This window comes from Erpetoichthys calabaricus, chromosome 11, assembly GCF_900747795.2.
Source record: "Erpetoichthys calabaricus chromosome 11, fErpCal1.3, whole genome shotgun sequence".
Taxonomy (NCBI): domain Eukaryota; kingdom Metazoa; phylum Chordata; class Cladistia; order Polypteriformes; family Polypteridae; genus Erpetoichthys; species Erpetoichthys calabaricus.
Window position 1 is genome coordinate 27120520 of NC_041404.2, and position 13782 is coordinate 27134301.

A 13782-nucleotide genomic window follows, 5' to 3' on the forward strand; every position below is an offset into this window, starting at 1 on the left:
ATTTTTGGACACCCTTTGTCTTGTTTTTGTAGTTTTAAGATGCACTGTGAGTGGCCATGTGACATACTTTAAGACATAGAGTGGTTTTTTTTCTTGGATTTGCAGCATAGTAGAGTTTTTCTTGTAAATTTTCTCATTGTCACTAAGCCTCTTTTCACTTTTTGTTTGAAGGTTTTGTGTTTAGTGCAATACGGTGGCATAGTTAATGCTGTTGCCTCACAAATCCAGTTTCCTGGGATTTTTCTCCAGGTGCTCTGGTTTACCTTGAACACTTCAAAGACATGGGTGCCATGCAGTGGACTTCCAACCTGTCCAGGGATGGTTCCTTCTGCATGTCCATTGGTATATTTTGTACCCCCTCCACTATCCTTAATTAGATTAATCTGGATTTAGAATTTTATGTATTCATGAAACAACTGTTGGTACCTACTGTGATATAAAGACATGGAAATATAAGTACAATTGTGAAGATGTATACTAAAATGTAAAAACACTGATTGAAAAGGACACAGAGTACACATGTTAAGTGCCATAATTCAGCCTGGAAACAGAGTGACTGTGGGTAGTAGTCAGTTTAGGTGTATAAAAAAGGAGGTGTGAAAATAATACTGAACGCTGAACTGAAGGATTTCTATGGCCTAATGCATCCAGTACCGAATATCAATTAGGTTGTCAGTTAAGCCTGACTATGTGACCCCAAGTGCATCACATCACTTAGGAGTAACCCATTTGTATCCTCGTAAATCTTGCCATGGTCACATGGGCCAGTATCTGTTCCAGCAGCATCTGCTGCATTGGAAGAGGCAACAATGAATTGTATGCCAGTCCAGTAGAGCACATTCATCTAATTAATGTTACTAGTCATCATAACCTGCACATCTTTGGGGATTTGGCAGGAAAACAGGAGTGCACTTGGCAAAATCCACATGAACATGGGCATAATGTACAGGCTCTTCACAAACTGTGACCAGGTGAGGATTTGAACCAAGGTCCCTGGAGCAATGGACTAGTAGTGTTTAACACAGTAGCACTTTGGATAAAAGCCCTTTTTGGTTATTTTTGTGTCCTTGAAGGACTGATTCCTAAAAAACATTGCTGTTTTTTGGTGTCTGCAGGTGGTTAGGGGAAGAGTCCATCCATCCATCCATCCATTTTCCAACCCGCTGAATCCGAACACAGGGTCACGGGGGTCTGCTGGAGCCAATCCCAGCCAACACAGGGCACAAGGCAGGGAACCAATCCAGGGCAGGGTGCCAACCCACCGCAGAGGGGAAGAGTCACCTGATGTAAAGAAAATGTAATGCTTTAGTTTTCCTGATGTTATGTATGTTGTAACAAAATCCTGTAAATGGCACTATATAAATGTTAGATTAGTAATTAAAATTCAGTAAGGCATACACTTAACTAAAAGTCAGTGCCCCTTTATAAACCCACTATGGCTGGGGATTATACTTTCCTCATGCAACTTAAGATATCAGCAGTGAGCCAGACTTCTGCATCATTCCGCCAGTGCTAATAATCTCTGTACAGTATATCTGTAATGATTTGATGAATATAGAATGGAGGCATCTGGGGGCAGCCTGCTTATTAAGGGAGTGGGATTTATTGTAGAACAGCTGTCGTTTGTATTTATCCAGATGCCAAACAACAAACCAATTTCAGTTTAAATAAAATAAAGAGAGCAGTCATGTTATAGCAACCGCGATGACAACAAAAAGCCAAAGTTGCACATGATGGCCCTTACTTTGTCCTCTGATGAGGATGAGTTCCCCCCAGCTCATAAAACCAGTTGTCTGCTCTTCTTGGCTGACAGAACATGAAAACGAAAATGCAGGCAGCCTCCCGCCCGCCGTCTCCCAGCAAAAGGCGTTTGTTTTCTGCCTTCAGACAACGCGTTTTGTTTACAAAGCGTCTAATGCCATCACTGCCTGTGCGGCAGCTCCAGAAATAGCCTGATTGTCACTTTGAGAAGGAGCCCGCTCCTCTGGGAGAGAAAGGTGACATCATCATTCTGCTGTGGGAGCTGTCTCCTTGGCACATTCGGATGCTCCACATATCAGGAACAGGGACGGGAGGAGAGAACTGCTCAGCTGCGACATTCCTGTGTATGTATTGAGAGCAGTTCACTCTGATTTGAGACTTACATACATATGGATGGGAATGTGTGTGGTAGTAATTCATGCAGGACACACCAGATTTGTTTAAAAATAACAATCAATATAACATATCATCTCTTTTGTAGCTGTTGTGTGGGTGTGGAGCACTATGGATTTTTAGAATGCCCAATACTATCTACTGCCTTTCAACTGCTTTCATGTGGGTTCACTAGTGGCCTATAAAAATGAATAGGTATATATATATATATATATATATATATATATATATATATACTGTATATGGTCAGGCGAGCATACAATAAATGCACATTTGCACACTCACATACAATTTAATATGTGATATCCAAAAACAGCACGTACTTGACTGCCCCCACCACAAGGCATACACTAACTGACAATTTTCTTATAGAAATGATCACTTTCTCTCACTCTCCCCATTTTCTCATATTAAGAAACTAATTCATCAGTCTTATGCCTAAGGACACCCTGAAGACTTGGAGCTCTAGTGCACTTCTTTTTGGGCTTTGCTCCTTGTTGGCAGAACATTGTTCCTATGCATATGGGACACAGTGGTAGCCTAGATAGAGGCAACATTCCAGCACTTGATATCTGATTCAATTCCAGGCTCCAATGCCTTCTGTATGGAGTTTACTTTTCCCTCTAGTGTTTGCATACAGGTCGCCTTCTACACTTTAAAGACACGCTGATAAGTGTAGCATTGGTTAAACTAGCATGGCTGAGTGGTTTTCCCTGTGAAGTGATGGTGTTTCATCTTTGCATTGGTTACTGGCTTCTTGTGATGAAGTCAACAAAGCTAATAACTGTAACACACTTGAGCAAATGTAGGCCTTGCCTCCCAAATCTAACCTCAAAGTTTAAATGAAATCTAGGACCTGAAATGGGAATGTCTCTCCAAACAATAAGACACCAAAAGAGGGAAGCCTAGATCCAAAACAGTCTTTAGCAGTTTTTAAAATAACATCAGAAAGGAGGAGAGGAAACAGTAACTAACTCTGCTCCACCAATCTAACAAAGATTTTTGAAAATGTTGAGTATTTATTAACCAAAATGTATTTTCACAAATTAAGGATTTTTTTTATGGCTGATGCTGACCACTTAATCCATGTCCCATAACTGACATTTTCTATAATTTTTTCCTGAATTTTTTGGGTTCTTATAAACTAGGGGGCTCCGCCCCCTGCTCGCTTCACTCGCCAACCCCTGGTGTTGGGAATGACAAAGAGCGTGATGTATGAATGAGATATAGAATAGTGTGAAGGTGTAGATGATGCAAATAGAAAGCAAACAATAAAGTGTGTCGCCCAGTGTAAAGGTTTATTTGAAAATTTCTTTGTACACGCCGTTTAAGTGTAAAAGGTAATTCCAGCTCAGAACTTGTAAGGTCATTTAAGATGGTCATTATCGTGATCAGAGTCAAGTTTGTCAGAGCTTAGAAAGAGTTGTGTCTCTCCAGGAAGTAATGGAATGACTTGGGTATTAATGTTTTCCACATTAATATTTTTTGGACATAATATAGTGCGTTGTGTTAAAAGGGGCATTTGGTGTCATGAGATTGCTGTTCCAAATGTCTCTGTAACTAAGTCGTCGCAGATAAAGGCTTGAGGAATTGTAATAATATGTGGCTGAAGTCCATCTGTATTGGTGAGTGTACCATCTCTCAGTTGTAATAAGCAATTGTTATGATCTGGTTCTGGACATCGTATCTTTTTTACTAACTGTATCTTTTGAAAGCAATGCCAATTGTCTGCGTATTTTAAGGTGCACTGAACAATAGCTAAGTGCATGGCATCTGGAAGAATAGCTAATCACTGTCTAAAATCTCCTCCTCATAAAAGTAGCTTTCCTCCAAATCGAATATTATTATTCATAAACGTTTGTAGAAGTTTATGAATGGTGTTGAGTAAGTGACTTCATGCCATTGAACATTCATCAATAAACAACATTTTTTCAAGACGGATGTCACGTGCAGTGCCACCGTTAATGTTCATAGTGGATACCGATTTGTAGAATCTAATGTAGTTGATAAAGATTTCACTTTCAGGTACATCGTCAGTTATAAGCCTCTGTAGATATTCAGTATATGAATGTAAAGAAGGCAGTCTAATTTGACCCTTTTGACAACAACGTGTAAATGTATAACTTGTATTGCCAGTTGTTTCTTCAGGGAAGTGAACTGAATGACAATGATTGCAAATGACATTCATTAATCCGAATGAATTTTCCTGGTGTATGTTTTCCTTGTGCCGTTTGAGAGGCGCGTTGTTGCATGTGTAGTATTTGGGAAGTGTTGTTTTGGAGCTGTAATCGATTTGCCTGTGCTGTGTGAGAAGCCCGTTGTAGCCTTCGCTGCCATTAACGTATGTCTGAGACGGGAGGTGTTTCGTTTTGAATCCGTGCCTGTTGCGATGCAGCACTTTGATTGATAGTTTGCGTAATGTGGATCTAGGATGTAGATTTGTGCATATTTGCGTTGTTGATTTGTTTCAGGGTGCACTGTTCCAATGCGATGCAGTATTTGTGCACATATGCGAAAGCAGTATGGGCCATTGCCTTTTGGTGGCCTGATATCTACTCCGGTATATGCAAAAGCAAATGAACTATTGTAGGATCTAATGCAGTTCATAAAGTTTTTACTTTTAGGTACATCGTTAGTTAGAAGCTTTAGTTGAGCTTTGCGTTTTTGGAGTCGAGACATTTTTTCTTTTAGAAATATGGATAAGTAATAAGGAGTATTGCACTCACTGTTAATATGGAGCCTTTTCTGCGATTGAACGGTTAATAGTGTCTTATTGTAATGAGATCCACCTATGCTGCATAGCCGTCTATTTTGTTGTTTCTTTCGTGTTCGTGTGTTTGTTCCTGTTATCATTTCCTTTTCGTTTTGTACCCGTGACCGTGTATTCATGACTTGTTTCTTTCTCAGCATGCGAAATATGGATAAGTAATAAGGAGGATCGCAGTCACTGTTAATATGTTTCCTTTTCTGCAGTTGAACGGTTAATAGTGCTTTATTGTAAGGAGATCCACCAATGCTGACACCTATGCTGTCTAGTGTGAAGGTGTTGATGTTCACTTTAGAATATGTGGCTTTGGGTGTCACTTCTTATGGATGTGTGTGTGGGGGGGGTTGAGGATTGTTGTCGCGCGAGCGTCTTCTTTCTTTTTGTGTTCCTGTGTCTTGTTGAATCCCCCTCTTTGTGTGTGTCCCGTCCCTTGCTTGTAGGGTCTGTGGGGTGGTTTTGTGTTCCATGGGCTTGTTGAATCCCCCTCTTGGTGTGTGTCCCGTCCGGTGCCTGTAGGGGGGGGGGGGGGGTTGGGGGGGGGGTGGTTGCCTTGCTGTTGTGCGCGAGCCTCTTTTTTTTTTTTTTTTTTGGGTCTAGTTTCGTGTGCAGTGTGTTTCGTGCTTTGCTTGCGTTTGAATACTTTTTTATGTGCCTTTTCCTTTTTTCGGTGCTCTTTGCGCCTCATTTCTCCATTTTTCCTGTGCTCACTCCTTTTTTCTGTGGTCTTGTCCGCCTCTCGCGGCCCCTCATCCGCCTCTCTCGCCCTCTTTTGTCCGCCTTTCTCGGCTCCTCAGCCGACTCTCGCGGACTCTTTTTGCGCCTGCGCAGTACGTCTTTTTGCAGCTACGGCCCATTGCCGGATGTGCCTGCGTCCATCATCTGGTTTAGCATTCTCGGTTAGTAATATGGATTATGTTTTTTTTAAAGTTTATGATATTATTTCTTTAGGCATCAGTCCCGACATTGTTTTGTTTTGATGATTGGTGCCACTGTTTTTGGGTGTTTGTTTCATCTTTTTCTATGGAAATAATCCTATAATGCATTGGGACAGCGTGGTGATGACACCACTGGCATGCTGGTGTACAGGTCACCCAAGCCTTTACTCAATATCTAGGACTGGATAACAATTACTGCTCTTTGTGTGTAACATTTGTATTTCTTTTGGCACTTCTTGCATATTCCTTTTAGACTTCAATTTCTCGTTAGCGTTTTTGGCTCTGTCAATCATGTTTATGACTTCCGATTTTGACTTACGCATTGTTTCTTGTGCAACATCTTTTCTCCCAGTCTTTTCTCTTTATAAAGTGACTCTCTCCAGTCAGCACACTGTATTACTATAACTAGCCGATTCCAGTATTGATTTTGATTTGGCTTCTTTATCCTTTACATTTTTATTTTTGTATATTATCTTTTTAAATTCCTGCATAACCAGCTGTGTAGAAGCCTTATGATCTATATTAAAGTAGCAGTTTTATAATTAAACTGCAGACCACAAGTGGAAAAAAATGAAATTCTGTAATCTTATTGTTAAGTACATATAAAAATACCAATATATAGTAAATAAAATCCTCTTGAAACAAACTTTTTAAGCTAATGTTTGCATGTATATGTAATATTTATCCATAATACACATGCCATAAAAGAAAAGAAAATTCTTGTCATACTTACAAGCCACAATTCTAATAAAATATTCCTGTTTTTCGAGAAGATGTAATGCTAACATTCTTAATAGGTTTGTACGTACAATTGATACATTTGGCTGTTAAGCTAACAAATTTGTTGTTTATGAAGCAAAGAGTGAAAATTCTTCTTTATCTGTTCTTTTTCTAATTCAAAATGTGAGCTGTTGTACTAAATACAAGCTCACTGACAATTCACTCAGACAAGTAGTATCTGTTTAAATAAAGGGCAAAACAAAAAGGTCTTATCACATTAAAGGAGTTTCTCTATTAATTTGTGCCAAAGATGTGCCTCTCTTTTCTTCCACTTGAAGTTCAGTGGTGAACAGAGGTCAGAAATGGTACTCTGACTGGTCTGTGGCTCCTCAGCTGCATATGCAGCAACCTGCAATGCACTGCATGTTCAGACTCCTTTCTCTCATGGACAGCATTAAGTTTTTCAGTTATTTTCTGCTACAGTAGCTCTTCTGTGGGATCGGACCAGAAGGGCTTACCTTCTTTCCCCACGCACATTAATGAGCATTCAGTGCTCATGACCCTGTTGCTGGTTCACCTGTTATCCCTTCTTGGGCCATTTTTGGTGAGTAATAACCACCTCATACCAGGAACACCCTGAAAGACTTGCTGTTTTGGAGATGTTCTGATCCATCTGTACAGCTGTCACAATTTGGCCCTTGCCACAGTGACTCACATCGTTATGCTTACTGATTTTTCCTGCTTCCAGCACATCACCTTCAAGAATTAACTGTTCACTTGGTACCTAATATATGCCATTGCTTGATAGGTACCATTGTAATGAGATAATCAATGTTATACACTTCACTTGTCAGTGGTTTTAATGCCGTGTCTGATTGGTGTATATATAAATGGAGAACTTCAGTACCATACCATAGCAAAAGTAAGGTGTCTTAATACTGAATTGAACTTGTATGTACTCATTTCTAATCTGCTGTTTTTCTTTCTCACTTTCAGATGGAAAACGGAAAGAAAAGGAGGAAATACTCAACAAGCAGTAATGATTCGGATACCACTGACAGTAAGTACCTATTTTACCTTTTTTTTTTTTTTTTTTAAACCAGATATTGATTAGTAAATTTAATTAGAGTCACTGGATCTTCCAAATGTTCAGATGGTTTACAGGATACAATGGAATAGCATGATCACTAGCAAGCCCGCGATTCTCAAAAGAATCGCAAATCCAAGAATGGCAATCACTTTCTGTTCCCTCCGATATTTGGAGAGATGAAATATCATGAAGGGTGGGTGCGTCCTAGGAAAGTTCATTTCAACGCGCTTCTTTTATTGTTTTTATTCATGCAGTCTCTTTTTTGTTTTTCTATGGCTGTATTGTCGTATATGCGGTGGTATGGGCGGTCGCGTTCGGGCGGCTGTACAACCTGGCGTGCACGCTTTACATCAGGTTTAGTTCACAGGTCGTAGCAATGGTAAAGTTTTCATTTAATTAAATAAACCTATTTGTACTAAAGTGGTTTCTTTGTGTGGGCGCCTTCGTTCATTGCTTTTTATCCATACGGGCTCGTTTACAAGTCGTAGCCATACGGGCTCGTGTTTATATTACTAATCATTGAGCTCCTTCCATTTGGAGCTGTGCGTCCTTTGCCTCTGCTGTGTCAGAAGCGCGTTGTGGGCGCGCTTGTTCATTGTGTTTATTCATACGGGCTCGTTTTGTATTTCCGTTAGTTGAGCTCTTTCATTGTGGAGCCGTGACGTGTTTGCTTCTGGTGTGTCTGAAGCGTGTTGTGGGAGCCTCCGTGTATTGTTTTTATCCATGCGGTCTCGTCTTTATTGTTCTGTGGCTGTGTCGTTAGGTAGAAGTCGTTTACTGTTAGGAAGCATATTCCAACTTACACACACTGACTGCTGGCACAGTGGATTAGAGCAGGTGTAGTTTACAGGTTGTGGTGTTTGGGCGCCACGCACTGACTCTGGGAACTACAGGCTCGATTTTGTATTGCAAATCGTTGAGCTCTTTCCATTTGGAGCTGTGACTCCTTTGCTTCTGCTGACACAGACCGCTGGCACAGTGGATTAGAGCAAGTTTAGTTTACAGGTTGTGTTGTTTGGGCCCCACCTACTGATTCTGGGAAGCCGCCGCGCAGTGCGCATGTGCTTCGGTGCGTCCGCCGTGCATAAATTAAACTGTGGTTTAGTAATATAGAAGATAAGGGATATTACTTGTGACATCTGTGTGCTTTATGTGTTCTCATTGTGTTCACATGGGTTTGATCCTTGGTCTGTAATTTCCTGTGATGACTTCATTGAGACTAAATTAGCCCAGTGTTAGTGAGTGTAGGTGTGTATGTTAATTTGTCCTGTAGTAGACTGCAGTTGTCCTGTGTGAAAGAAAGTATTTTTTTCTGAATATTTTTCTAATCAGTTTTAATATGTATGATCAATGTTATGCACATGTATACTCATATATAGTGCTATTATAAAACAAAGGCTTTCCTTTAGCTTCACCAAAAACATGGCATGGTTTGAATCATATGAATGTGTGTACTTTAAGTTTCTAACTTTCCTAGCAGCTTTCCATGTCTATAAACATGGTCTATAGAATGATGCACTTCTTGTTGTTTGTCTCATGTTTATCTATAGAAGTCTGTGAATGTCTTTGTTTAGTTAAAACAGCTGAAGTAGTTCACTTGCCGCTCTTCAACAGATCTTTTGAATAAATAAATATATAGTCAATTCTTGTAATCTGTGGGGGTTACATTCCTGAAAAACCCTGCGGATACTGAAGCATTGATCCTATGAGGGGAAAAAAAGGTTAGGTTCCAGCACTAAAAACGACTCAGGGGAATCAGGGTTGGGTGGCCGTGCTGGTCCTCCACTCTTGCTGCTTGAGGCTCAGTAATGATCTTTCTGCAGGTTTACCAATGGTAACCTGGTTTTGACTTTTACTTGCTTTATAGTCAAGTTTGATTGTCTTGGTGCCTTACCAGAGGTCATGATCTGAGGACTTCACTATAAACAATCCAATCAGTAGTAGTAACAGATATTGTGTACAGAGTGCAGGGACTTCATTAGTGTGAGCTTATGACCCACACTTGCTGGGATTTTTTTCTTCATAGGGTACAATTGTAAGCCTTAGCCTCCATCACAAATGGGTTTAATGACTTAATCACAACTCAAGGCACCGGGAGGACAAATTGTGACCCATTCAGTGTAGTGCACATGCACCCTTGGACATCTAATGGACCTGTGATGCTCATGAATGACAGGCCTCTCAGAATTTTTTTTCTACTTCACAGGACAGAGAATAGATGGGATTACAATGTGCATGGTAACAAATGGGTTACACTTTTGTAATAATTAATAAATGAATGTGTAGGAATCCGTGGAAAGTGAGGATTTACAGTATATAAACAGAGCCCTTTGTATAGTATCTTCAAAACATTTATTTAAAAGTAATCCATAACTTCCATCCTGATTCATCTTGTTTTGCCACACATGGTTGCTGCCCAATACACAGTTGCATAAAATAAATGAAGAATGTATGGATTATGGAATACAAAAGGCGGATTCTTTAACTGATGCTTGTAAAATCCTACTTTAAGGTGTCAGATGCTCTTCCTTGTCAGCCCTTGCCTCTATATGGATTCATAATCTTATGTTCATTAAAAGCAATCCCCATCACAAAACAGTTTTCACTGGGGTGGTGCATTTGAGAACATTAGAAAATGTTGTGCTGGAGGTGAACAGCACCTGAGAAAGCCAAGATAGAACTATACATCTTCCCATTAGTTGATGTATACCTGTGGATACTGTTCTATTGAGATTGAGAGCAGGGCTAAAATGATGACTTGACATTACTGATAATGTCAGCAATAAAAATCTGTTGACAGATATTTCAAATGAGGGAGTGATCTTTTTAAATCTGCTCCAGTCTGCTTTTTAAAGGGTTTCGCTCTTCTCTAGTTCACTCCCACTCAAAAAGAATCTACATTCTGCTTAGTTGAGACCTTAACACAGAATAAAACATAAAAAAATAAGTGAAAAAATAAGCTGATGAATCATAACACTTTGATTTTTAAAGTCAGAACTAATTTTTCAAAGGAGCCAAGGAATGCTTAAAGCAGAAAGTGCTGCTGACAGAAAGAAAATTTGTGATCTAAATACATTTTATTTAAAAGTGAACCATGCAAACATGTTTTATAGAAATATGCTCATGTATGGACTCTATTAATTATGGAATGAAATATGTACATGTGAATCATATGTATGCGAAAAGGATCTCTTTGGTAACCAATTTATCCAGCTCACCAACAGGAGTCAATACTGAGTGTGATGAAAAAATGTAGTGTCCCACAAGTGTGCAGAGAGTACAGTGGACTCTGAAATTGGCAACAGCAAGTGCAAAATAAAAAATAGCATTGGAATGGTCATCGGTTCATAGAGAGTCACCAGTCCAAAGTAGCCTACTGATTTATAGAAAAACTTAATTGAGAGAGAGAGAGAAATTTTAAGATGAGTAGTATTTAAAGATAATATATTTCTGTTAAATTCTTGAGAAAAAAATTATCCTGTAAAATCCTATGTAGTTCACCACAAAACCTGTCTTTTCTCCCTGAGAAACGTTATTTACCAAGCCATTTCCCAAAACAAATATGTAAACTGCTTCACAGATCTATATGTTACCTGTAACTTTAGGAGTATCAGAAAACAAACAGCTAGAAATTGTTGCATATGAAAACAAATATAGTTTGAGAATACATTATTTGTCCCAAATTTGAAGAATTTTTACTTTTTACAGACCTTCAAGAAATATTATAACAAATGACACCAACCCTCCTTAAATACACACAAGAATAACAAACAAGAAGAAAATGTCTGATTTGTCTAAAGATAAAAGAACAGTTACAGTGAGGCGTTATAAATGCATGTCCTTGCAGTATAATGAACAAATGTTCTGAATGAATTAAATGATTTTAATAATGGATGGATAAATCACAGTACAGTATTTCTAAATACAAAAAAAATCTCAGATACCCTTGTGACAAGTACAAATGTCCAGTATTTGATGAGAAAACTCTGCTTTTGTGCTTTGACACCAGTACATGTTCCTGTCATGACTCGTGATTAGCTGCTGTTTGCACAAATTCATTGAACAAGATAAGCCTGCCCCTCCTCAAGATGTTTAAAATATTACAATTCAACAGCAGTTTTAAACCAACTGAATTATTTAGAATCCCCTTCATAACATTGCTGATCAAAAACACTCTTGAGTTCTGTGCAAAGTGTGCACTCCTGCCTTGTTTGAATGACTTTAAAGTCACCTTTTTCAAGAACATATTTAGTGTTACTAATACAGTATTAGTTTGTTATTATGAGTAACACACTCTTTCACAATAGCTGTAAGAGGAGTTCCTGCTATAATTTATCAGTCATGATTTTCAGTTACATCAATGAATCGATTAATTATTCTAATGTTTGCCTGAATAGTCGATTATTGAACTAATCATTTGTTGCAGCTAAAAATAAACCATGCATTCATTTCCTGAGCCTACATTTACCATTTCAGAATCACAGGCATCCAAAGTCTATCCCTGACAGGTCAGGCACCAAAGCATCAGCCATGCCTGGTATGAGTGCTGGTCCATCACAGAATTCACACACACTCAGTTAACCTAATTAGCAAACATTTGTGATGTACTTAAAAAAACAGAGTACAGTAGCAGAGAAAAAAAATCACTTCATCATGGGGAGAGCATGAAAATTCCACACAGGTCAAATGCCAGTCTATCATAGTGCATACTCACAGTTTTCAGTTATTCTAACAACAAAACTTGGGTACCTGGAGAAAAACTCATCCAGTCATGGTGAGAATGTATAAACTTCAAGCGGACAGCATCTTGGGCAGCAATTAAACCAGGGACTGTATGCAACTGGGATTAGTTCTGCAGTCAGGGGTACCGAAGGGCAGAAGTGGAATAGAGGGATTCCCTGTTTTGTCAGGAGGCCAGGACATAGTGAGACTGAGTTTAGTGAGTAGCTAGCTATGTGTCATAAAGTAATTAGGAAAAGATTATTTACACACTGAAAATATAAACTTAGAGACCACATATTTTGGATGTATCCAAGGTTGACTTTAGTGGAACTAAAGCCGTAAACTGCTTGCTGCAAGAGAGAATCAAGTGTCATGTCAGTGGCTTATAGTGTTGATCAAATGATATCCAATAACTTTCTTTATATACAGTATAATGTGTATAATGGGAGCCGTTGACTTGGCATGAGTAACTGTTGCTGTTCATGCCCTGCAATAAATTGGTGCCCTGTCCAAGATTACATTGTAACCTGATACTGCTGTGGTAGCCTGCGGCTCCGAGTTGAATAGAGAGGGTCTGAAAATGATTGGATGAAAGGGTGGCTTTCTGTCTTAAGGATGGGCATTACTACAGTTTAATACTCTATTACTTAACAATTTACTGTTAATGCATTGCAGATAGAGATTTGTGTTTGCACTGTACTCAATGAAGAGCACAATATAAAAATTGAGAGTAAAATTTAAATTTTTAGCTTTTTAGAATTTTTAACTGTTCTAACATGTTTCTTATGCAATAACATTTTAAGACTAGCCTGTTACTTTCCTTTCCTTAGGCCATGCAACCTCTTGGTCAAGATGTTCCAAAAATGTGAATCCCAAAACCACCTGGGCTCGGCCGGAGGAGAAAAAACCATCAGAGGTTAGTTTCCAGTTTTATTTACTGTCCCTGGGCATTGTCCATGTATGGCTGAGAATTTGAGGGGCAGTTTGCCAGGTTAAGAGGCATTTGCCCTTTCATTGATTGAATACCTAGCATTTCAAAGAGACCTTAATGGTTAGCTGTTTAAATATCGATAAAGGAATTTAGAGATGCTGGGATTGTCAAGACAATTTTCAGGTTGATTAGAGGTGATTTCACCTCACAAAATACCTTTAAATGTAAGATTATGTGTGCAGTCGATAAGGTTAGAGATTTGAAATAGAAACGCTTTTAGTGGTTTTCATGCAAGATCTCTGTAAGTATGTCTCACCTTCTAAGTGGATATATAAAATAGTATAAGTATCACATATGTCACATATACACACATATAGTCTGTCTTTGGACCCCATTGTTACAATGGCTGGTTGGCCTCCAGTCTGTGGCATTGCACTAAGAAATTAGATATGGAATCAAATAG

At 39.0% G+C, this 13782-nt stretch overlaps 1 protein-coding gene across 1 annotated transcript in view; it reads left to right on the forward strand.

Annotated features, from left to right (window-relative positions):
• jade2 (jade family PHD finger 2) overlaps window positions 1-13782 on the forward strand; it is a 330800-nt gene that overhangs the window by 64792 nt on the left and 252226 nt on the right. The window contains exons 2-3 of the mRNA XM_028812843.2: window positions 7573-7636; window positions 13219-13304. Of these exons, the coding sequence (XP_028668676.2) occupies window positions 7573-7636; window positions 13219-13304 (150 nt within the window). The remainder of the gene's footprint in view (window positions 1-7572; window positions 7637-13218; window positions 13305-13782) is intronic.